Raw genomic sequence first — 24,808 nt, 5'->3', positions numbered from 1 at the left:
GGGTGGGGGGGGGGAGGAGATGGGGGGCGCCTGGCGGTGATTGGCTGAGCCGGAGGTTGCTAGGCTACCAGTCCGCGGGAGACTGGGGCCGCTCAGTCCCATCCTCCACCGCAGATCTACCCCGCGCCGCCGCAGACCCCATCCGGGCACCCTGTGAAGGGGATCCCCAGCAGTTTAAGTTGTCGGCCGCCACGTGCCCATCTTTCTAGGATTTTTCACTTAGCAAGAGGCCGTGTGGAGGAGGGGAAGAGAAGCGGGTTTATTCTCGGGGCACCTCGGATAAGGTGCTTCTCTCTCTGGACCTCAGTGCCCTCCTTCGATTCCTGAGGTTCATTCATTTATTCATTATGCATGCATGCAATCATGTTTATTAAGTGCCTACCGTGTTCCGGGCACCGTATCGGGCGCTAGGGACGAAAGGATAAGCCAGATTGAGACCATCCTTGGTCTCACAAAGAGATGGGGGGGGGGGGGGGGGGGGAGAGGCATTAGATTTAAGCAAATACATAAGATAAACATATATCTTATTCCTTCCTCCTCAGTGATACTTCTAAGCCCTGCCCCTTTTCCCTCCTAAATCTGTAGAGCCCCCCAAGTTGGCAAGAGAGGGAGAGAGTGTGGATAGCAACAGCACTACATTACAGCTGACCTAGCACCTTACGGCACCCTGAAACAGAGGCACACTGTCCCGTCTCCACGGTGTTTTTACTTTGCTCCTTTGCATCCAAAAGTGAGCCTGAGCCCACCTCGATAAAGATGTGGGGGCAGGGATCATTGTCCCCAGTTCAAATGAGAAAGCCGAAAGCCAGAAACATCAAGAAGACTTCTCCGTGGTCACAAGGAGAATTCCTGGCATAACTGATAGAGCAAGTACTCTGTGCAGGCACCTAAAAAGCGATCTGCCTCATCACAACCCAGTAAGGTAGTATTATTCCCATTTGATAGATTCTAAAATTGGGACTGGAAGAACTTACTTGACTTGCCAGTGATGGCCCAGATAGTATGTGGCAAAGCTGGGATTTTAACCGCATCTCCCTGGCTCCACAGCCTGCCCTCTTTCCAAGAAATGGATCTGGTCCTAAAAAGAGTAAAACGACTCTCTGAGTGGCTAAGACCCGGAGTAGCTTCCAAATGCCCTTCAAAACCTCCCAGTCCCAGGATCTTATGTATTTATTTTTCTATTGAAATTCTTGGCACGACAGATGCATAAAATTTGGTCAATTGGCCACAGTTATCAATACCGTTGACCCTGTTATCTATCCATCTCTCTGGGATGACCTTGCCTTCAGGCTTTTACTAGGTAATTAAGTCAAGTAGCTCTTCCCTGGGAGCATCTCCAATGCTTGCTTTTCCTCCCTGTCAGGTTTTTAAGTTTCTTTGTTCACATACTGAATAAATATTGAACGCCCATCAAGTGTTGTGGGCACTTGCTTGGTGGGCAAAGGTGAGTATGGCCCATCCCTTGTCCTTGAGGCGTTTCCAGCTTCTAGCAAAGGTTTCTGAAGGGCCTTCCACAGGCGGGGTGCAGTGATAGGCCTTAGAGAGGCGAGGACCATAAGGATCTTCCCCCAAAGAATCTTCTTCTTGGCTTGGGAAACAGACTGCACTTAGATAATAAAAGGTGCGAAAGGAGGTGGGAGGAAGCAGAAATGAATGTGGCAAGTGTGGGCTGGGGTGGGAGAGCCAACCTTGAGTTTCCTGTGGTGCTGCTTTTAAATCCCATCTTGCTGTGGTCAGTGTGGGATACTGTGTCTCGGAGCCCAGCAGACTGCAGCTTGGAAGGAGGCCTTTAAATGGGAGAAGGTGCTGGAAAGTACAGAGATAAAGAAGCAAGCTAAATTTATCCCTCCTCCCAGCATCCAGCAATTGCTATGCTAAACACTTGACTCTCTACCAGCAGAGACTTGTTTAACCAGAAGATTAGTTGCTTCTCTCTCGGCTGGGAAAAGAGGGAGAAAGAAGGGAGAGAGAGACAAAGAGAGACAGAGAAAGGGATGGTCAGAGATGTTGACTACAGGGACACACACAGAGAGCCCTCGAAAAGGAAACAAGGAGAGGCAGAGATAAAGGCATCCTTTGCTATACAGTCCCAATGCGCAGCAAGAAAGAAGGTTAAACTGGGCACCCGAGTGGGAGAAATCAGACAGTCTCCTGTCCCCTCCCTCCCTGGCTACATGATTCTGGCTTGAGCACTGCTGATTTCAAGACAGCGCCATTTTCAGATGTCAGTATATTGGAGAGGTCTATACTATTTCTATTATCTCGGTCACTGCTTTGTCCCTGTCACCCATCACCACTCATGAAGAGCTGAGAGTAAGCTGTAAATGGATAATACACAAATGCCATGATTCAAATAAGCATTGCAAGATGAAACATGCATGCCTTTGACCTAGCATTCCCACCTCTAGGAATTTATCCTAAAGAAAATAATTAAGAACAAGACATAGGCGCGCACACGCGCACACACACACACACACACACACACACACACACTTAGCATGAGATTCTTCACTGCAGCATTGAAAAGCAAAGAAACATAGAAAAGCATAGACAAAGCAAAGAAACAAAATAAATAACCGACCCCTACTGGGGACTTCCTCGGTAAATAATGGTACAACCTTACAATAGCTTTCCACGCTGCGTGTAAATTGGGTTATAAATAGGTACTTACTGATGTGGAAAGACATGATTAATTAGGTTAAAAAAAAACAATCACAAAATAACGTATATTATATGACTCCATGTATGTATTCTTATAAGTAGAATACATGTAATAAAATATACAATCCGGGAAGACATAAACTAGATGTTAATCTCTGGTTGGAGGGATCCCAAAACCCTTCAATTTTTATCTCTTTACTTCTCTGCATTTTTCAAAATTATTTTTTTCCACGAAGAACATGTGTTTCTTGTGCAATGGGAGCAAATTTTCTTCCAGTGGTCCCAGTGAGCATCTCCTGCCGGGAGTTCAGGTGTGTGGGGGCAAGCTCAACCAGGGGTTCCTGGCCCACAGGCGTTGTGGGAAAGGCCACCAACCCATGCAAGGCCACTCAAGCTGCTCATTGAAATGGCATGCCCCCACCCTGGTTTGCCTCCCCATCCTGACTGGTCTTGTGGGCGAGAACTCTGTGACCTAGCCTCTTGGCGTCCAAATGCGTAGTCACTTCACTACTGGTGAGCTGGCCATCGCCCTCCCTTGAGGGAAAACGCTGTTGGTACAAGTTGTTGGCACATGGTAAAGCCGGCCTTACCAAAACTGCAGGGCCTTCCCACCTGTCAGGAGCACCCTCCCCTGTAAGAGGGTGACAGCTACGATGCTCTGTCGCTCAGGTCAGTCCCTACTACACATATGCAGCTGTGATTCTGGATGTCGGTGGGGGGAGAAAAGAAGGCTGTCACCATGGCAACCCAGCTGGCTCAGCCTCTGGGATCAGTCCAAAGCCCAGGGGAAGAAGGTGGGGTTTAGAGTGGGAGCAAACACTGCCTGGCTCTCCGACCTCAGACAAGGCACTTAGCTTCTCTCTGCCTCAGTTTCTACATCTGTAAAACGATGCTAAATCTCTTTATCCTATCCACCTCCAGGATTAACGGGAAATAATCTCAACTGTAAAACATGAAGGTGTAGAGAGTCCCGAGCTTTGGTTTGTCTCTAAATTGCTGTGTGTAACTTTGGGCAAATCACTTAACCTCTCTGTGCCTCCTCAGCCACTCTGTTTGTAAGTAGGAAAATAATATCCACCGCGATAACTCCCCAGATATATTGCCGGGCACCCCCACAAGAATCTAAGAATCTCCACGTTGGAAGGAATCTTAGCACTCACGCAGGAATCTCTTCGATAAGTCCTCTGACTGAGGTACTTGCCCCACCTCTGCTTAATTACCTCCAGGGCCGGAGAGCTCCTGACTGCCCAACTTCCCAAATGCTATTTCTGCTTCTGATTTTGCCAGAGGGTTTGCACAGGGTAGACATTAACAGCAACTGGTGAGTAACAGGTACAGGCCCGGCTCTAGAAGCTTGTGGCTTAGTGGAGTGGGAGCAGGATGGGTTCTGGGATCTAGGTTAAAATCCCACTTTGTGCACTTGCCAGGGCATTGACCTTGGGCCAGTTATATTATCTCTCCAAGCCTCGGTCTCCGGATCAGTAAAATGAGGTTGGAAATACCTACCTCATAGTGTTGCTGTGAGAATCCGGCAAGATTGCAGTTTCTTTTTGAGCTGACAAGCCTAACGTCCCCAGGGGAATTCTGGAGACAGATTACACCTTTCTCTGCAATCCCCTGAACAACACGTCTGCCCTCCAAACCCCATCTCGCATGGGTAGGTCCTTATGCAACCTGTTCCTCCCAGAAGGAGGGAGAAGGTTCCTCTCCCCATCCCGGAGACCTGGCCTTTGTGCTCCACACCTCAGGGCCTTCTCTCTCTCACGCCTGTACCCGGGGCTATAAAGGGAAGATGACGCAATTGTTTCAAGACAAAGTTCGCCTCAAGGCCAGTGCCCCTTCCCTGCTCACAGATTTAGTGGGCACTAAGCAAGTGTCACAAGGTGTCACTTGGTGAAGGCTTTCCACCGTATCAGTGTTTTAAGAGGAATCTCACCCAAGGCAAAAAGCCCCTAAGACCCCAGAAGAATGTAGTCCAGTGGTAGATTTCCAGATGTGGTGACTGGACGCAGGAGAAAACAGTGCAGGGTAGGAAAGCGGTCCCCTGCCCTCGATATGAAAGGAGGCAGGATGCCTGGGTCTAGTTCTGCCATTGACTAGCCGTGGACTCTCTGGAGCCAGTGACTTCATTCTTCGCGCCTTGTTCTCCTCGTGCGCAGAACGACAAGCCGACTCCGGGGACCGGCCCTGCTTCCGAATTCTAGGGTTTCCCATCTGTTGGAGACGGCGGGAGGTGGCATAGTCATCAGCGACCCCTCTTGTCCAAGAGCTGCTGACCGCCGGCTCCTCTCTGCTTCTTCCACAGATGAGTACCTCAGGGTCCTCAATGTAGGTGTGGCCGAGGTGAAGAAATCCTTCCTGGGACCCTTGTCCCCATCTTGCAAGATGGTGCAGATGATGAGGCAGTTTCTGTACAAGGTCCTGCCTGAGGACTCTTACAAGGCCGCCACGGGGAAGCTCCACGTGTCCCTCACGCGGTTCACAGATGGAGAGAGTGTCGTGGTTTCAGAGTACACATCCAAGGAAGAGCTCATCGAGGCAAGGGGCGGGGCCCAGGGTGTGGGGGCGGGGCCCAGGGAGTGGGGCCCAGTTTGTGGAGACGGTCCCCCATTCTGTCGCCTGTCTTCCAACGGCCCTTGACAAAAAGGTTGAATTATCACCCAGTGGGGCATCGCTTCGGAAAGGGCACTCTGTGCACTGTCTGATGCTCATTAATATAAATTTCAGTCATGAATGATTACTGTTGGACAGCGCTGTGGGTCTGCCCAATTTTCAGGACAAAAGGGTTAAGGGGCCCCTTCTCCGGGCCCCTCCCTCTGTCCCATATCTCCACCCCCTTCTCCTCTCCTGAATACAAGGCCCTGCCACCCATCCTCACAGCCCCACACTGGCACGGCCATGATCGTGGCCGTGGGGGAATGAATAGGCAGTGGGTGTGGACACCTCCTCCACCTACTTCGTGTCCCCCTGGGTTTATTAGCACTCAGCTCTTCAAGACTTTTCTCTCCAAGCCCTCTTCTATCAGCTCCACTCTTACTCATGCCAACCAGAGCAAACCACAGAAAGCAGGCCTCTGTGCCTTTGCACCTGCGGTGCTCTGCCTGGGATGCCCTTCCCTCCTTCCCAGCTCACTTCACCTGCTTGACAAGACTCCAGTTGCTCTTTCTGGGTACGTTCCATCATCACCAGCCTGCCCCACACTCCCCTGGGTTGGATACTCCTCTTTTGGGGCCACAGTGCCCTGGCTCATCTCCATCGCAGCACCTGTCTCACCATGTACTGTCATTAGTAAATGACATGCTTACTCTCCCTCGTTGGGCATTCGTTAAGGGTGGGCATCTCACCCTCCTTTGATTCCAGAGCCTGGACCTGGCCACACATACATGAATGGTTGTTGGGTTCCACTGGATTCGTGGAGACATGGTGCTAGAAAGGACCCTGGAGGTCACTGAGGCGGCTCCCTCTCTTTAAAGCTGGGATATCAGGCCCTGACTACCTAGTAGGGTAACGAGGACCCAGCTAGTTAGGGCCAGGCCAGGAATTGAACTCGAGGCTCTGCTCCCCAGGGCAGTGTGTCTGCCTTGGATTTAAGAAGGGCCAGGATGGTGGTGACCCAGAAGCCTGCTGGTGAGCCCTCCCTACCCAGCTTCCAGCGTGTCTCAGCCCCTTCTCTCCCCACAGGCACTCTACTGCAGCTGCTTTGTCCCCGTGTACTGCGGCCTCATTCCTCCAACTTACCGGGGCGTGGTGAGTGCTTTGGCATGGGAGGGGGTGAGCCAGGACCCAGGGGTGCCTCGGGTCCCTATGGCTCCCATCTGGGAGGGTTGGGGGTGGTCTCAGGATTCAGTGGAAAGACCAAGAGTTGGAGAGATTCTTGTGTTTTTCTACTTAGAATTCCCAGTGTAGACGGATTTCTGGGGCTTTAAGATGAACTTCCCCTCCCTATATCGGGCTTCACTCTGGACCACCAACCCATTATTGAGCCTGGCTAGTCAAAACTCCATAGGCTTGCTCAATTTTCTCATTCTTGACAGAGAATGTAGGATACAGATCCTGTGACATTGGTACCTGGAACAATGGGGACCTTTAACGTCATCTAGGCTAGTGCATATGAATCACCCAGGGAGGTCTTGTAAAATAATGCAAAATCTGATTCACTAGGCCTGGAGCCAGAGACTCTGCACCTCTAACCAGCTTCGGCTGATGCCAGTGCTACGGGTGCAGGCCCCACCCTCCGAGGAAGAGGGTCTAACTCATGCCCCCATCTCATTTTATATAGAAAGAAAATAAGACCCAGGATTCAGCTAGTAGATGGAGCACATATTACATATCAGCTGGGTACTTCCCAGGCACCCCAGAGAGTTAGAGCCTCAGGATCTGTGGTCCTGTGTTCATAGTTGAGGAAACAGAAGCCCCAGGAGGGAAGGGAAGTGTGGTGGCTGGTGGCTAGGCCATGATCAGGGGTGCCCTGGAGAGTGCTGAGGATACCTGACCTGAAAGAGGGAGGCAGTGTGGACCCACGGCGGTCTGGAGAGACCTGCACGGACCCACCTTGTGTTCACCTTCTCAAAAGGCCACGGGAACAGGCTCCATTCCCAGGGTCCCCTTCAACAGTTGAGTGGTTCAGGTGGGGTAGCCTGGGAGGGGAGGTGTATGGAGGAACATTTGCTCCTGCTCTATCCAGAGTATGGAAGGCCTTCTCCCCACAGAGGCCTGGGAGCCCCACCTCAGCACCACTGAGACGGCTGTGGGGACACAGTGTAGGGACAGAGCACTGGGCTGGGAGTTTGGGGGCCACCGTGGACACACCACGCACCCACCTGGACCTGGGTCTCAAGGTTTGTCCCAAGGGACCCATTTCCTGGGTGTACTCCCTGGGTGGGGAAGAGGACCTCTGACCCCAGATGAGCATTTATCACTCTTCCTGCCCCCCATAGCGCTACATCGATGGGGGCTTCACGGGCATGCAGCCCTGCTCCTTCTGGACCGACTCTATCACCATCTCTACCTTCAGCGGGCAGCAGGACATCTGCCCCCGGGACTGCCCCGCCATCTTCCACGACTTCCGCATGTTCAACTGCTCCTTCCAGTTCTCCCTGGAGAACATTGCCAGGATGACCCATGCCTTGTTCCCGCCAGACCTGCTGGTGAGAGGACAGACGTGGAAGGGAGGAGGACTGGCAGAGGGGGGCAGGGACTGGTGGTGAGGACTGGGAGAGGGGGGCAGGGACTGGTGGTGAGGACTGGGAGAGGGGGGCAGGGACTGGTGGTGAGGCCGGGGAGCCAATGGGGCCCACACAGCTCCATCTACATCTCCTTAAACTTCCTTCTAAACCTGATTCCTGGCCTTGCCACGAACCAGCTATGTGAATGAGACCCCTAAGTGCTCCCAGTCTCAATTTTTCCCCCCTGTAAAATGAGATATGTCAGAACTGCTGAGAGAAATGTCACCTGAGCATTTCCCCTCTGACATGTACTGTAGGCATCAGCCACGATGGCCCATGGGCCAAATCCAGCCAGCATCTTGGTTTTTGTTTTTATTTTTAAATTTCCAAAACTGCTCTAAAAAAATAAAGTCTATTTTTTTTTTTTACTGTTTATTTATTTTTGAGAGAGAGAGAGAGCACGAGTGGAGTAGGGGTGGAGAGAGAGGGGGACAGAGGATCCAAAGTGGGCTCTATGCTGACAGCAGAGAACCTGATACGGGGCTCAAACTCATGAACCGTGAGATCATGACCTGAGCCAAGCTGGATGCTTAACCAACTGAGCCACCAGGTGCCCCAAAAATAAAGTTTGTTTTAAAAAATTGTTTTTTTATCACTTACAAAATACATGTCTTTCTTCAGCACAGAAGTGTGATCCTAGAAGCAGGCATCAAGCTTTACTCATTTCTTTGACTATACTCACCATGTCTACAAAGGGCATTGCTGATAGAAGGTTCTCAGTAATTGTTGTTTGAATGATAACTCCTCTAAGCCAGTTTTGTGACTTACAGTCTAATTATTATTTACAAAACTCACACTCAAAACCCTATTATGCTTAGCCAGGCTATGGATACACAAGATATTTTATTAATCCGATTGATTCTTTGTCCTCCAACTGTTGCATTAGGAATTCTAGCATCTGCCTTATACTAGTTTATCCATAAAGATTATGTCTACTTAGTTTCATAAAAGCAATCCACACATAAGCAGTTCAAGAAAGATGGAACAAATGCATTGTATTCATCAGAGCCTCTGGAACTCATGTTTCTGCTTACAATCAGTACTTCCATTCTCAAGGTGGCGTGGGTTTTATTCTGGCCTGTGAGCTCAGAACAGGCTTTCCGTTTTTAGAGCATTGTAAAGGAGAAGAAAGAGAAGGAAAAGAGTAAGAGGAAGGAGAAAGAGGAGAAGAAGAGGAAGAAGAGGAAGAAGAACAGGATGGAAAACAAGAAGAGGAGAAGGAGAGGAGGAGAAGGAGGAAGAAACAGAAGAAGCAGAAAAAGGAGGAGGGGGAGGGGGGAAGAAGGAGAAGAAGAAGAAGAAGAAGAAGAAGAAGAAGAAGAAGAAGAAAGAGGAGGAAAGAAAAAGAAGAGGAGGAGGAGAGAAAGAGGAAGAGGAGGGAGAGGGGGAAGCGGAAGAGGAGGAGGGAGGAAAAGGAGAAGAACAAGAAGAACGAGAACTAGAACATAAAGAACAACAAGAAGAGACAGAGACTATCTGTGGTTTCCAAGCCCAAAATATTTACTATCCGGCTCTTTATGAAAAGGCTTTGTGAACAATGTCATGTAATCCTCCAGCATCCTTTGCAGTAGATATTATTATTATTATTATTATTATTATTATTCCCATTTTAAAGGTAAAGAAACTGAGGCTGTGAGAGGTTTTATCTACACAGCCAAGAAGTGGCAGCACTGGAATTTGAACCCAGTCTCCAAACTCTGTTCTTCATATGGCCCAAATGCACCTTCTCTGGTTCTATTAGAAACATCTCACCCTCCCCTGCCCAGGGGAAGCTGTAAATGGTTTCACAAACTAACGCACCGTCACTATGGACACATGATCAGGAACTGCTCCCCACTTCTTAGAAGATAGTGAGGGATGGGATGCTGGATGGGTACATTTTGAAAAGCTCATCAAATAAAGCTCAAGGGCAATGAAAGTAGCTTCTTTGGGTGAAGGGACGTCGTCTGTCTCCATTGCTGCAGCCTTAGTTTTTTCTCCCGCTTTCCCTCCTTGCAGATCCTGCACAACTACTACTACCGAGGGTACGAAGATGCCGTTTCCTACTTGAGGAGGTTGAGTAAGTAGCAAATGGGGCCCCAAGGAAGGGGTGGGTTGGGGGTGGGGCAAAGACAGGAAGGGCGGGGCAAAGACAGGAAGTAGAAGGGCTCAGTCGAGGAGGCTTCCCCCCGACTTTGTGAACTAGAGATGCCCTTTCCCAGGAGTTCCCGAAATGGGTGCGGGGATCCGGCAGCTTGCATTGTCCGGGCCAGAAATTGGGATCTTCGTGGAAAAGTGCTTTTTAGGGTAACTGCGGGGTCAGTGGATAAGCTTTTGTACAGGTATGTTTCTGGATTTAAGAACCATGTTTAGGAAAACACATAGCTCGCATCTTCCTGGAGGGATTCCATTTTCGTGTCGTTTCATTTTATATTCTTTCCAAGACAATCGTATTGTTAATGTAGAACTAGAAATGACTAGTTTATATTTGTGTAAGACTCCAAGTGACATATTGATCAACAAATGAGAGGGAAGAGCCTGTGCCCTGTGTTGGTTTAGCAAGTGTGGTTCCTACACTTGCGCCTCCTCCGTGCATTCTTGTGTGGAAGATTCCAATGGCGTGTATTATGCTAACTCCATGAAGACCATGGCAAACATCTTTGATAAAAAGAAAGAAACAAGGCTTTTTTCATACTTAGAATTGTGCCCATAGGACATATTTCCAGAAAAAAAGGATTCCTGGATCAAAGGAAGTGTTTTCCCCCCGTGTTGTCATATGGCCCTTGCGATTGTCTTTTTTGGCAATTGTGTGATATTTCATCGCAGTTGTGCAGCAAATTTTGATCATTCCTTTGAGTTTCCAAATGTTCACTATTATAGGGAATGCTGCGGTGAGCTTCTTGTGTATATACTTAAAAATATATATATTTTAGGAGCGAGATTAAGGGATCGAGCATGGGTCCCCCCCCCCCCCCGTAGGATGTATTGACTTTTTTTCCTTCAAAGTTGCTTCCTGCTTGCCCAAGTTCCCCTTGTCCTGACTTTTTCCTTTCTCCTGGGTCCATTCTTCCCTTAAGGGGTAGGAGAAGCAAGAGAGAAGGATGGAGGTAACATGGGTTCTGGAGGCAAGGCCTGGGCCAGGATTCTCACTCCCCCCCTCCCCATCAGCTGTGTGAACTCAGGGAAATCACTTGCCTTCTCTGTCCTGATTCCTAATCTGTAAAGAGGCTTAAATCCTGATTCCTGACCCGTACTAACTGTGTGACCTTGAGCAGGTAATTCATCTCCCAGCACCTCAGCTTCCTCATCTGTAGAAGGAGGCTGATCAGAATTTTATTCCTAGACACAGTCAATCCAGCCCACTGACCCTCTGACCTTGGAGACACCTCTTCTCAGCTCTCTGCAGGACAGGCTCCCCCTAGCCCTGACTCTTCTCTGACAACTTCCCCGCTCCACATTTACATGGGTGACAGATGTGAGGACTGATTCCCAAGTGTCCAAAAGGAGGACCACCCAAGGGGTGGAGATGGGTCTCACCTACAGAGCCTCAGGAATAGGAGGGGCTGGCGAGGGCCTGGGGTCCTTCCCACCACCAGCTGGGGAGCCCCTTCACTCTTTCCTCTGTGATGGCGTGTACTAGGGGACTTGGGGTTGGGGGATCCCCTGATCTGGGGCCGGGATTCTAGAGCAGATACCAGTCCCTGCCTCAGGAGACCCGTCTACACCTCAGGTTGCAGCCTGGCTGCCTGTCTCTCCCCTAGAATTTCCTTCTCTTCCTCTCAGGGAAAGCCCTGGGGAGAGTTATGAAGTGCCTTGCTAAGCATCTCTGGTTTCCCCCACTTCTCAGTAGCCCCTCTGCCAGCCTCTGGGAGGAACCCAGAGCCATCGCCCCCTCCCCCGGCCCCATCATTTACATGATGGTGTAAACGGCAGTCTCAAAGCCAAGGACAAGACTCAAATGGTAGCATTTCGGGCATCCGCTAAAGAATTAGGGCTGTGTGTGGAGCATGGCGGGTTTTCCCAGAGGTCCTGGACTCACTCCAAGTAGGAACAGGCACAGCTCATAAGGGAGAAAATGCCTCGTGCCGGCTACAGCTATTTCTGATTGCTCTTCCAATTTGCCAGTGTGGGCATGGCCTTGTCCGTGCGGCCTTCAGCTCCACCCCTACATCCTCTTGGGTGTGGTGGGGCTGGATTTTCCTCTCAGCACCAGATGCGAGCGGGAGGTATGACACATCCTGAGAAATCGTGGCTGGTGCCCAGAGCCACACTCTTAATTCCCACCTGCCATCTGGGAACAGAAAAATGGGAGTCCGCTCCAGCCTTCCGCCCTGCTGGTTTCTGGAGAGGGGGTCAGCTCTGGCAGCAAGCCACACCCGCAGTGTCGCCCTCAATGCCTCCACCCGCCTCCTGGCATCCCCCTTTTCCGCCCTCCTAAGGACTCACATCCTCCTAATTATTCCTGCCGCCAGGCGAGCTTCCCTCTCCACCCTTGGCCTCCCCCGGCAGCAGCCTTCTGCCAAAGGCAAGGGCACTGCCTGCTGGTGTGCTTGAAAATCCACATTCCCCACACAGACGTGTGCATGTGGGCGTTGAGTGAGGTTGGAGCTCAGAGGATGCCCTGTCTAAAATATCCATCTGGCATCCAGGCGTGCCTGGCCAGGCTGACCGACTCCCTCCTTTCCTTCTTTCCTCCTTCTCTTCTTCCCTTCCTTCCTTCCTTCCTCCCTCCCTCCCTTCCTTCTTGGCCTTCTTGCTTCTTTGGCACCTTCCTCCCTGTCACAATTTAACTTCTCTCTCTCTCTCTCTCTCTCTCTCTCTCACACACACACACACACACACACACACACGTGCGCGCGCACACACACACTTGTGAAACCAGCACCACAGTCAAGAGAGTGAACCATCATCCATCATGCCCAAAGTTTTCCTCCACCTCCTTGGTGACCCCTCCCTCCTCCCCCTACTTCCTGTCATTATACACATTTCCAGTATGGACTTACAGTATGGACTCTTTTTGGTCCGCATTCTTTCACTCAGTATAATTATTCTGAGATTCATCGTGTTATTGCATGTATAAATGGTTCATTCCTTTTTCCATTCCATTCCATTTATGAAGATACCACAGTTCGTTTATCCATTCCCCCATTCATGGACATTTAGGTCGCATCCAGTTTGGGGCTCTCATGAATAAAGCTGCTGCGAATACTCATGGAGTCTTAGCACAAACGCATGCTTTCATTTCTCTTGGGTTAATACCTAGGAGTGGAATATCAAGGTGGTATGGTGAATGTACATTTAATCATAGAATTCTATATACGTATAACCAGGGTAAACACACATAGCGTAGAATTTACTGTCTTAACCATTTGTAAGCGGACAGTCCAGTAACGTTAAGTATATTCACATTGTACAACCCGTCTCCAGAACTTTTTTGTCTTGCAAAACTGAAACTCTATACCATTGATCAACAACTCCTCATTTCTCCTTCTCCAAAGCCCTAGAAGCCACCGTCCTATTTTCTACTTCTAGGAGACTGACTACTTTAGATACTGCATGTCAGTGGAGTCATACAGCATTTGTCTTTTTGTGACTGGTGTATTTCACTCTCATAATGTCCTCAAGGTTTATCCATCTTTATCTATCAATGAACAATTTGGATTGCTTCTTCCTCTTGGCTATTGTGAATAATGATGCAATGAACGTGGATGTGCAAATAATCTTCGAGATCCTGTTTTCAATTCTTTGGGACGTATACTGACTAAGGACATATACCCAGAATGTATGTTTAACTTTTTAAGAGACTGCCAAACTATTTTCTGAAGTGGCTGGACCATTTTACATCCCTACAGCAGCGTATAAGAGTTCCAGTGTCTCCAAATTATCACCAACGCTTGAAATGGTCAGTCTTTTTAGTTTCAGCCATTTGATTGGTTGTGTGGTGGTATCTTGTTGTGATTTTAATTTGTATTTCCTTAATGACTAATGATGTTCAGCGTCTTTTCATGTGCTTATTTGCCATCTACATATCTTCTTTGTCGAAGTGTTCGATTCTGTTGGTCATTTCCCACTATTTAAGAATAGTTCTAGATTCACAGAAAAAATACGAAAATGGTATGGACAGCTTCCATATACTCCTCATTCCCTAGTATAATGTCTCACACCCATGAGATGTTATAGTATGGTACATGGAAAATTTGGTACATAGTATAGTGGAGTGTTTACAATTATTTCACTAATATTGATGTTCTTATTAATTGAAGCCGTATATTCAGATTTCCTTCCTTTTTAACCTAATGCCTTTTTTTCTGATCCAGGATCCCCTTCAGGAGACCACATCACATTCTGCCATGGTGTCTCTTTAGGTTCCTTGTATCCGTGACACTTTCTCAGACTCTCCTTGTTTTATGTTTGTTTTTCATGTTTATTTTTGAGAGAGCACAAGCGGGGGAGGGGCAGAGAGAAGGACAGAGGATCTGAAGTGGGCTCTGTGCTGACAGCAGCAAGCTCGATGTAGGGGTTGAACATACCAACTGAGCTGTGAGATCATGACCTGAGCCCAAGTCAGACCCTCAACCGACTGAGCCACCCAAGTGCCCGACTCTTCTTGTTTTTAATGACCTTGGAAGATTTGAGTACTGGCCAGATATTTTGTGGAATGTTCCTTAGTTGGGGTTTGTCTGATGTTTTCCTCATGATTAGACTGGGGTTCTGGGTTCCAGAGAGGAAGACCACAGAGGCAAAGTGCCGTTGTCGCCACATTATATCGAGGGCACATACATGCTATCCCCATGGCATATCACCCATGATGTTGACCTTGCACTTGTCTGCAGTGGTGTTTATTGGGTTTCTCCACTGTGAAGTTGCTCTTTTTCCCCCTTTCTTTTTTTTTTAATTTTTTTTTTTTAACGTTTATTTATTTTTGAGACAGAGAGAGACAGAGCATGAACGGGGGAGGGGCAGAGAGAGAGGGAGACACAGAATCCGAAACAGGCTCCAGGCTCTGAGCAGTCAGCACAGAGCCTGATGCGGGCTCAAACTCACGGACCGCGAGATCGTGACCTGAGCTGAAGTCGGACGCTTAACTGACTGAGCCACCCAGGCGCCCCTCTTTTTCCCCCTTTCTATATTGTGCTCTTTGGAAAGAAGTCACTATGCACAGCCCACACTTAAGGGGTGAGAGTTAGGCTTTACTTCCTTGAGGGCAGGGAATGAGGGCAGGGTATCTACATAAATCTCTCTGCTTGGGAGATTCGTCTCTTCTCCCCCATTTGTGTACTTCTTCAATCGCTTGTTTGTTTCAGTATGGACTCATGGATTCTTATTTTATACTTTGGGTTATTTTTCAATCTTTATTTATTTTGCTACTCACATTGTTCCAGGTTTGGCCATTGGAAACTCTTTCAGTGGGTCCTTTTGCCCATCTGAAAATTGAATTGTTTTATTTAAAAGCTTTTATATATTCTTTTTTTAAAAAAGGAGAATGGATAATGATTTATTTCAATTGATACAAAATTTAAAAATATACAGAATAATGTATATTTTTATAGTACATAAATTTGGAAAGTACAAAATTGTATAGAAATTATAAAACTCAAACTCAGGATAGGGTATGTAGGAAAGATAATGGGAACATAGAAGGCTTCTTCTATACCTGGAATAGTATATAGTTTTTGCTTTTTCATTTGGCAATAATTTAATAATTATTTAAATGTTTAAGAAATTAGGCGCACTTGGGTGGCTCAATCGGTTGAGCGTCTGACTCTTGATTTCGGCTCAGGTCATGGTCCCAGGGAAATGCCCTTTATTAGAAATATGACTTTCAAATATTGTCTCTCAGCCTGTTATTTCTCTTTCCAATTCCTTAACAGTATTCTGAAAAGGAGTTTTTCATTTTGATAGGGCCCTTATTATTAATTTGCTTCCTTTATGAATCATGCTTTTGGTGTCTTACCTAAGAAATCTTTGCCTTACTCAAGATCACAAAAACGTTTTCTGTTTCCTTCTAGAAGTTTTATGGTTTTTTGGCTTTTCATTTGTGTCTGTATTCCATTTTGAGTTAATTTTTGGATGTGGTTCAAGGTATAAAACAAAGTTGTTGTTTTTTTTGCATATGGACATCCAGTTCCTCCAGTATTATTTACTGAAAAGACTACGCTTTCTCTAATGAAGTGACTTTGCACCTTTGAGTAAAGTCAGTTGTCTATATATGTCATGAGTCCAGTTCTAGACCTTCTGTTTTGTGCCATTGATCAATTTCTCTGTCTTTATGTCAGTGTCATGCTGTCTTCATCACTGCAGCTTTATAATAAATCTTGGTATCGGGTAGTCTTAGTTCTCCAACTTTGTTTTGTTTGTTTTTTTTGTTTGTTTTTTCAAAGGTGTTTGGTATATTCCAGGTCCTTTCCAATCCCATATGAATTTTAGAACTAGCTTGTGGATTTCTACACAAAATACAGTCGTGCAGTACTTGTCTTGTCAAGCCATTCTCTCCTCCTCTGTAATCACCACCTCAAGACTACCCCTCTCCCTGATCCCCAGCAGAGGGATTTGTATCCAAACAACTTCACAGAAAAAAACCAAAGCCAACAGAGGGAAGTTCTCTCAACTTTGCACTACCGAATATACAGACTCACCCTTCTCTGTCTCCCTCTTTCCTCGAAAGTTAAAGGAAGCAACCCTCTTCTTGCCTAAAACCCACACCCTGCCTGTGCTCAGACCCCTTCACCATCTCAGGACTCTTGAGTCATCCATTATTCTATCTCTCTTTTATATATCGAACCCCCACCTCTCGACTGGATTCTTACCAGCAATTTTCTTTGGTCTACAGAAAGTCTACATCTTTCTTGCCTATTTTAGAAACTTGGCCTGGGTTCCGCCCTTCCCTCTCTCCTCGCTCAGTCCTGACTCCCTCTTGTTCTCACTGTGCTTTTCCTCCCTGGGCAATCCCTCCACAGCCACCAGCACAGCTGCAGTTACCATCCATAGATGAGGCTCCCAAAGGTACACCCTCACCCTCACCCCTTCTCTGAGATCCAAACCCATGTATCCAACTGCCCATTTGTCATCTCTCCTTGGACATCTCTAAGGCCCCTTAAAATCCACATGTCCCCAAACAACCTCATAACCTGTGCCCTCCTCACTGCTCCCCCGACCCATCCCCTCCATGGTCACCCTCTCAGCAACCAGCGTCCATCTGGCTGTGCAAACCAGCTACCTCCTCTCTTCCCTCAATCAATCCAATGCCAGTTCTTATTTATTTTACCTCCAAAACAGAATCTTCTTTCTATCTCCTTCCAGGTGCAAGCCCTAAACACCTCTCCAGAGCAGCCTTACAGGTTTCCCTGGGTCCCCTAGGCCCTTCTCAGTGAGTCTTCATTCAGCAGCCACAGTGATCTCGCCAAAGCCAGAGGTAGTGCAGCATTGCCCCACCTATAAGTCTTTCATGGTCTCCATGGAAACCAAGGGCCCTCAACGTTGTCTACAAGCATGGTCTGGCCCCTGTGGCCTCCTCAGACCTATCTTTCCCCACAGTGCCCCCACCCCGGTTCTAACCACACTAACCTTTCAGGCGCTCCTCATGCCCCCTTGAACTTGTGGCATTTGTGTGTGCTGTTCCCCCTGTTGGAAATGCTCTTCCCCATCCATCCTGACCCCCACCTGGACCTTCACTCGCCCTTCAGATCTCAGCTCAAATATCACTCCCTCAGGGAACTCCTCCTGACTAAGTCCTCCCTGCTTCCCTGTCTGCTAACATGTTTCACTCTTACCTAGAACTTGTCTTGGTTACAGCTTGAGATTATTTGGGGGGGTCAATGCCTGCCCCCATGCTAAACTGCACACTCTAAGAAGTCAGGAACCATCACACTGTTTTTGTCCCCTTCATTCCTCAATGCCTGATATAATGCCTGGCACATATGTAGATGCTCAATAAATACCCATTGAATAAGTGAATCAATCCACAACCAAATAATATAAATTTGAGTAAGTAAAGAAAGGCCATTGAAAAGCACTAATCCTGCTTATGAAAATAATTTGGGAAATCCCTTTTTGCAAACACCATGCTGATGCCAGGGGTTAGAAATGCCACCTGTGACCCCATGCTGTTGTTCTCCTAGATGATGCTTATCTCAATTCTCCCTCCAAGAGAGTGATGTTCCCCCGCGTAGAAGTGTACTGCAATATAGAACTTGCCCTTGGCAATGAGTGCCCTGAAGGCAGCCAGTCAAGCCTCCAGACAGAAGAGGAATCCATACAACTTCACGCACAGTGGGCTCCCAAAGAGGAAGGAAAGGACAACCATGGTCCCCTTGTGTTCTCGCCTGTGGAGAGACCTGAATCCACACGTGAGCGTCCTGTAGAATCACCCGTTTCACCAGCTGGCTCTTCATTTGAGCAGTCACCTGCCACTGCGCTGGCCTCATCACCATCACATTCTCCAGCTGACCCGATGCCTGCATCACTCCCAGCTGTGCACTTAGCACTCAGCTCAACACCTGTCCAATCACAGCAGCAGGTACAAACGACCGGATCACCACCAAGATCCCCATCCTCCCAGTCATCTGTGTCACCCAGGCCACCGGCTGTAGTGACATCTCCAACATTGCCCCAATGTTCTCCTTCAGCGTCACCTACACAGCTACCCATGGAAGACCTGGGCCCAGAACAGCCCCAAGGTATGGACACTTCTGGCTTCTCACAGAAGAAGCCAGAAGTATTTCTTATGTCTGGAGCCCCTTGGCAAAGGTGCAACAACATGGTAGCTGATAACCATTGCTTTAGAGGGGTGCAGTGGTGACGTGAGCAGTTAGCTTTAGAGGCTTCACCTGTTTTGAGGATAGGCCACCACAAGGGGACAGTGTTCTTGACATTTGTTCAGGTTTTTAGTCCAGTGATTTTCAAAGGTTGGTCAGAGGCCGTGACAGCAAACTCATCACCTGGGAACTTGTTAGCAATACAAGTTCTCAGGCCCCACCGCAGACCTACTGATTCAGGGAGTGGGACCCAGGTATCTATATTTTTTACAAGTCCTCCAGGGGGTTCTTTTGAGAACCATGTTTGAGAAGCACTGTACCAGAAGGTTTTTATTGTGATAGCCACTGTGCTGGGGGAGGGCTACTCAAAGAGTGCTTTGTGGACCAATGCTGGTCCCCAAACTATTTGTTACTAATTTGCAATGAAATGTGCAGAGGTTGAAAGTAAGCATTTAGGACTATTTTTAGCAATAAATATTGTCAGGACATCCAAGAGCTTGGTCATTTTCCTACTAATTCATTGTATTTCACAAAAGTACTAGTTCCATTATGGATTGCAAAAAAAAAAAAAAAAAAGATTTTTAAAAACTGGTTCTTCACAACTAATATCTTCTACAGACAGCTTGAAAAGTACAGCTCTTGAGTCTTCAAAGATGAAGAATTTTCAGTTCCTCACTCAAGAAATCTCCCCTCCAGCAGAGGGGATGACAGAGATACCAGCCTCAAAAATACAGAAAAAATTAGTAACTGCTACATCACTAACAAAAATGGAGCGTGGGAGGTAGTCAAGTAGTCATAGAGATTAAGATCACTTCTGGGGCGCCTGGGTTGCTCAGCAAGTTAAGCATCTGACTTCAGCTCAGGTCATGATCTCGCAGTCAGTGAGTTCCAGCACGGCATCAGGCTCTGTGCTGACAGCTCAGGGCCTGGAGCCTGCTTCAGATTCTGTGTCTCCCTCTCTCTCTGCCCCTCCCAACTCGTGCTCTGTCTCTCTTTCTCTCTTTCAAAAATGAATAAACATTTTAAAAAATTTTTTTAAAAGATCACTTCTGTCTGAGGTAATTGATTAAGGAAATGCTTCTTGGAGGTGACAGGTGAGCTGAAATGAACAAGATTTTGATGACCGTGGTTTGTGAGACAGGATGGGGCAGAGTAGAATGAGAAATTCAGATTTTGTTTATTCTAGATGTTCAGTTTCAGAGAAGGAAAGTGCAAGGAACATTCAGGATGAAGAAGATACCTGTTTGGCTACTGTGGATGGTCTGTGTGGGGGCAAAGGGAGAGGTCCCCAAATGATGGACTAAAGCCAGCTCATAGGGTCTCCATGGTCCATCCACCAAACTCCCATAGTTGTTAGGGCAAACATTAGCACAGACTAGCATGACAGTTTCCTTCTTGGCGGATCTGCCCCAAATCAGGGTACACTTTCTCTGGAATAGATTTGACCCTTTTAATCACAGTAAAATACCAGGACCTTAAAAGTAAGAAAATTGGCCCAAGTGTTTCACATGCTGTCTTACATGCTGTTAAATTAAATGCATTTGTTTTATGTTATTCACACCCGTGTCCAAAGATAGCCATCTTCAGGTAGCCTGGGCAATCCTGGGTCCTGAGTTGGCATTACTTGCTCATGCTGGGGGTAGACAGAGGGGACAGACAGTCCAGTGCTTCTTAACTATGGGCCATTTTATCCTCAGGAGACATTTGGCAATATCGGGAGATATCTTTGATTTTCAGCTAGTGGGTAATATCTGGTGTGTAGAGACCGAGGATGCTGCTGAACATTCTACAGTGCAGAGCCTCATGATGAAGAAATATCTGGCCCTTACATTCAGTAGTGCTGTATAGTTATGGTCTTCAGCTGGGCCTCAGTAACGACAGCCTAGGCCATCTGTGGGAGATGGGCAGAAGGGAGCCTCTCAGAGGTTAGTGTGATCTGTCGTTTAGTGGTGGCCATGTTGCTGTTAGGGGTGAAGGGGGTTGCAAAATGTCCCAGGAAAATCCATAAACACAGGAGCTGCAAATAGGTTTGGGAAAGCCAGGGATATCCAACGACACCCCAAATGGAAGAACTTCAAGTGGAGGAACTTAAATATAGTTTACATTATTTTTATTTATACATATTACAAAATTACACAGTCATCTTCATATATTATCTATCCCCATACTCACAGAAAATAGGAAAAGAGCTTTCTTAAGAACAATGGTCATGAAACTATTAATATTTTCTTTTCCATTAAAAAAGAAAAAAAGCTTTACACATAGCAGGTGATGGGAGGTTCAGGCCCCTACGGGCGATTTTCCTGAAAACTTGCCCTAACACGGTTGCTTTTTTGTGAGGGGATTGTTGATACCACTACACCAAAGGTCAGTATCCATCCTGTCACAAGATGCCACTGCCCTGGGTCTCCGTCAACATGAGAATTTGAGATTAAGAGAGATGTTTACTGTTTCTGGATACTCTTGCTTACTTCCTATTGTTATTTCAAAAATGACTAAATACTCCTCCCTGTCCACGCCTTACTCACGTCTCCTCAATTTTTGCTTTTGTAGCTCCCCTTGCCTCTTCAAGTCGGAAAGGTGCCATGCCTGTGGTTAACGTGAAGGAAGCCACCAACAAGCCCTATGCAATGTAAGTTTGCCTTTAACTGGGGACACATTCTTTCCTTTGGCCAAGGAACGGGGGGCCTAGCTAAGTGAATTTTTCCTTCTCTTTAGCTGCCCTAGGAACACTGGGATCCTTTTCCAGTTTGTATGATTACAGTCCACCCCTTTACACTTCTCTCTTCTTCAGCGGGGGCAACGAGTGGGAAATGAGCTATTTGTGCTCAATGTACCTTCTCCAAAAGCAGCAGGAGAATGTGCAGCCCCTCACTTCTTACTCTCTGGAGCCAGCTCAGTTCAAGAGAGCTAGCAGGCATGTTACATCCTACCCCGAGGTAGCCCCTGCACAGTATGAATTGAGGGACTCTATCAAAGGCCTTCCTTAATCCAAATTATTTTCTATCACCATGGTAAGAGGGATAATATTCCTATGTTGTAGATTGTCCCCAGAAAATCTTTTTTTATAATTTACATCAGTTGTCTGGGTTGTGTAACGTGTTCTCCATTACTACCTTTGAGGTCATTCTGAGAGGGCCTGAGGATTGGTTTTGTTTTTTTTTTTCTTTTTTTTAGGGACCACATTACCCAGTCTCCCTCGTTGGCTGCTTGCCAATTGGGCTGGCCATTGTCAGGCACCAGCAGGGATCAGAGAGTGGGTCAAAGGGTATCTTTCCCCTCCCCTACCCTAATCCCTCCTGCCCCGGGGCAGCTCTGGCAGAGGCTGGGGTTCTCAGGGCCACAGTTGCAGGTATTGAGAGAGCAGGTCCTTCTGATGTTCCCACTCCATATCATATCAAATATATTAAAATATACCTGCTTCTCACATTAAGTATAATTTTCATTATGAGACTTTTGGGGGGCACCTGGGTGGCTCAGTCAGTTGAGCATTCGACTTCAGCTCAGGTCATGATCACATGGTCCATGAGTTCAAGGCTTGGCATCAGGCTCTCTGCTGTCAGCACAGGGCCTGCTTTGGATCCTCTGTCCCTCTCTCTCTCTCTCTGCCACTCCTTGATGTCTCTCTCTCTCTCTCTCTCTCAAAAATAAATAAACATTTTTTAAAAAGACTTTTTGAAAGAGTTTGCATAAATTTTAAAAATTTATGCTTGGGCATAAACTATGCATTTTTGTTCACATGGTTTAAATTTTATTGCATTGACATATAACTGTATAAAAGTTTGAGTTTCCATTGACTAGTTGGCATAATGTTACTTAAACAGTCATTGATTATAAAATAAATGTTTGCCGTGGAACTCTGGTGTTCAGCCAGGGTTAAAAACCATAGCATTGGTGTGTCTGTCTACCTTCTGAGCTGGAGCAGGGCCCTGATGGTGGGGAACACAGGACAGGTTATTAACAAACCATTTGCTTCATCTCTCACTCAGGGACAACCCTGCTGAAGACTCAAGTTGGATGAGCAAAATATTCAAGAAGAACAAACAAAAGACAAATGGCACCAGAAAAGGCTTCCCAAGACATCCACGGTCCAAAAAACCAGGCAGCAAAGTGCAGTGAGTGTGGCTAATGTTTCTCAAATTCCCTGGGGAGGAAAAGCTTTGGGAACAGTCTGCAGGAAGATCACAAGGAGTAGGGAGGAGTCAGTAAGAGCCGGGGGGGGGGGGGGGGTTAGGAGCTGGGCTTTGGAGTCTGACCCACCCAACAGAAAATCCCTGGTCTGCCACTATCTCACTCAGTGAGCATGCCTAGGACAAGTGGTCTATCTGAGCCTCTATTTCCCAACCTGTAAAATAGGGATGATATTGTGAAGCTTTAATGAGGTCAACATGTAAAGTGCTTTGCTGCAGAATGCAAGATGTGTAATTAGCACTCAATAATTTAGTAGATATTAGGGTTATAGGCAGAGGTTAACTAACTACCATCTCAATAGAACTCTACTTAAAAAACAAACTAGACAGTTGTGTGACCCTGTGACCCTCAACACGTAGAGATCCAAATTGTTGCCAAGCTATAGCTAAAAGCCCTAACCGTTTTAGGCCTGCTTGGTATATATTTTTTAATTATATTATATTGTCATTGATTCCATTAGTCAACCTTTATTGAGCACCTAATAGATACTAAGCACTCTACTTGTCTCTGGAGATAGCGAATGAATTAAACTCAATCCCCGACTTTTAAGAGTTTACCCCAAAATTGAACTTTGAGCTAAAGACAAGAACGAAGTCTTAATTTTTTACTGAGCCATAACATTTTTTAAAAGAGACATGCATATATACATATACACTTGCAAATGAAAAATGCTAGCTTCTGTGGGTTTTTTTTAAAGTTTATTTATTTTGAGACAGGGAGAGCACAAGTGGAGGAGGAGCAGAGAGAGAAGGAGAGAGAATTCCAAGCAGGCTCTGCACTGTCAGTGCAGAGCCCAATGCAGGGCTCGATCCCATGGACCATGAGAACATGGCCTGAGCTGAGATCAAGAGTCAGATGCTTAACTGACTGAGCCACCCAAGTGCCCCGAAAAATACCAGTTTTAACCACAAATGAAGCCAGGAATCATCTACAACTATTTTACTGGATTATCAAAATATTCTCTGAATGGGACAGACCCACATTGCTGTCTAATTCGCTTCAAGCCTCCATTGGTCAGAAAAATCCCCAAGTCATTTCAAGTGACATCCTTCCGTGTTGTTCCTGTCCCAGATGGGATCCCTGGGTAGGCAGAGAGATTATCAGATAGATGAAGGTCGAAAGCTCACCCCGGCAGCAAGAGGCCCACTTTGAGGTCTGGGCAGTTAGGTACTTGGTGGGTGGTGGGAAGCAGTATGGTGGGGAGGAGATTCTCAGAGCTGCTGCAGAAAGCGGGGCAGATGCATGTGTCACTTTCTGGATTAAAGGGTGGGCGGGGAGGGTGCAGGACCCAGCAGGCCATTGGTGGTCCTTAGGGGTCATCGGTTTAGTGTGTCCTGGGATTAGTCTCACTCTGTTCCTTGGTCTTCAGCCTCCAGATTTCTTTGACTTTTGAGGGTCCATATCTCTGTCTCTAGCAGCTCAAGGTCAAGTTTGGTCATGAGAGCATAGGCAGGTCTGCTGTGGGGGTAGGGAAGCTTCCTCGGGGCTGGGAGTGCCATCTGGAAGCCAGACCCAGACTTGGGTCCCTTCATTCCAGGGCCAGGCCTCTTCCTATACATTGGAGCAGTGGAAACTGTGTAACTCAGCGAGCTCTACCTTGGCCGATAAACTTCTAGGATTCAAGTGGCTTTATAAAGGAGCAGCCTGTGATAAAAACAAAACAACATTCACAGCTGTGGGAAATACTGTTGTCAGTAGGTCACACATTCCGTCTGCGTTGTTCCTTTATAGAACAGATTATGAAACTGCCTGGAAGCAATTTACCAATTGACGGTCTTAAGCAATTCCATGCACATTCATACTCTCAGCTTCAAAGACCAGGGTAGGGGGTCAAAAAAAGATGCTCAAAAAGGTTAGGCATAGAGGAGGAGCAACCCAGAAAGAGAGGAAATCTACAATCACAAGTGACATTGTCACATCCATGGCCTAGTCCTGTGCAAACTCCTGATCCCCAACTGATATTCCTCCCAACAAACAGAAGAGAGGCTAGAATAAAAG

The 24,808-nt window shown here is 47.1% G+C and overlaps 1 protein-coding gene across 1 annotated transcript in view; it reads left to right on the top strand.

Moving 5' to 3' along the window:
• The window catches only part of PNPLA1 (patatin like phospholipase domain containing 1), a 50,938-nt gene that overhangs the window by 20,837 nt on the left and 5,293 nt on the right, over positions 1-24,808 (top strand). The window contains exons 2-8 of the mRNA XM_049653380.1: positions 4,967-5,199; positions 6,343-6,408; positions 7,599-7,808; positions 9,885-9,945; positions 17,984-18,541; positions 21,173-21,251; positions 22,609-22,734. Of these exons, the coding sequence (XP_049509337.1) occupies positions 4,967-5,199; positions 6,343-6,408; positions 7,599-7,808; positions 9,885-9,945; positions 17,984-18,541; positions 21,173-21,251; positions 22,609-22,734 (1,333 nt within the window). The remainder of the gene's footprint in view (positions 1-4,966; positions 5,200-6,342; positions 6,409-7,598; positions 7,809-9,884; positions 9,946-17,983; positions 18,542-21,172; positions 21,252-22,608; positions 22,735-24,808) is intronic.

This window comes from Panthera uncia (assembly GCF_023721935.1).
Source record: "Panthera uncia isolate 11264 chromosome B2 unlocalized genomic scaffold, Puncia_PCG_1.0 HiC_scaffold_24, whole genome shotgun sequence".
In the NCBI taxonomy this organism is placed as follows: domain Eukaryota; kingdom Metazoa; phylum Chordata; class Mammalia; order Carnivora; family Felidae; genus Panthera; species Panthera uncia.
The sequence above is the reverse complement of the archived record's forward strand: the minus strand, read 5'-3'. Positions and strand labels throughout refer to the sequence as shown.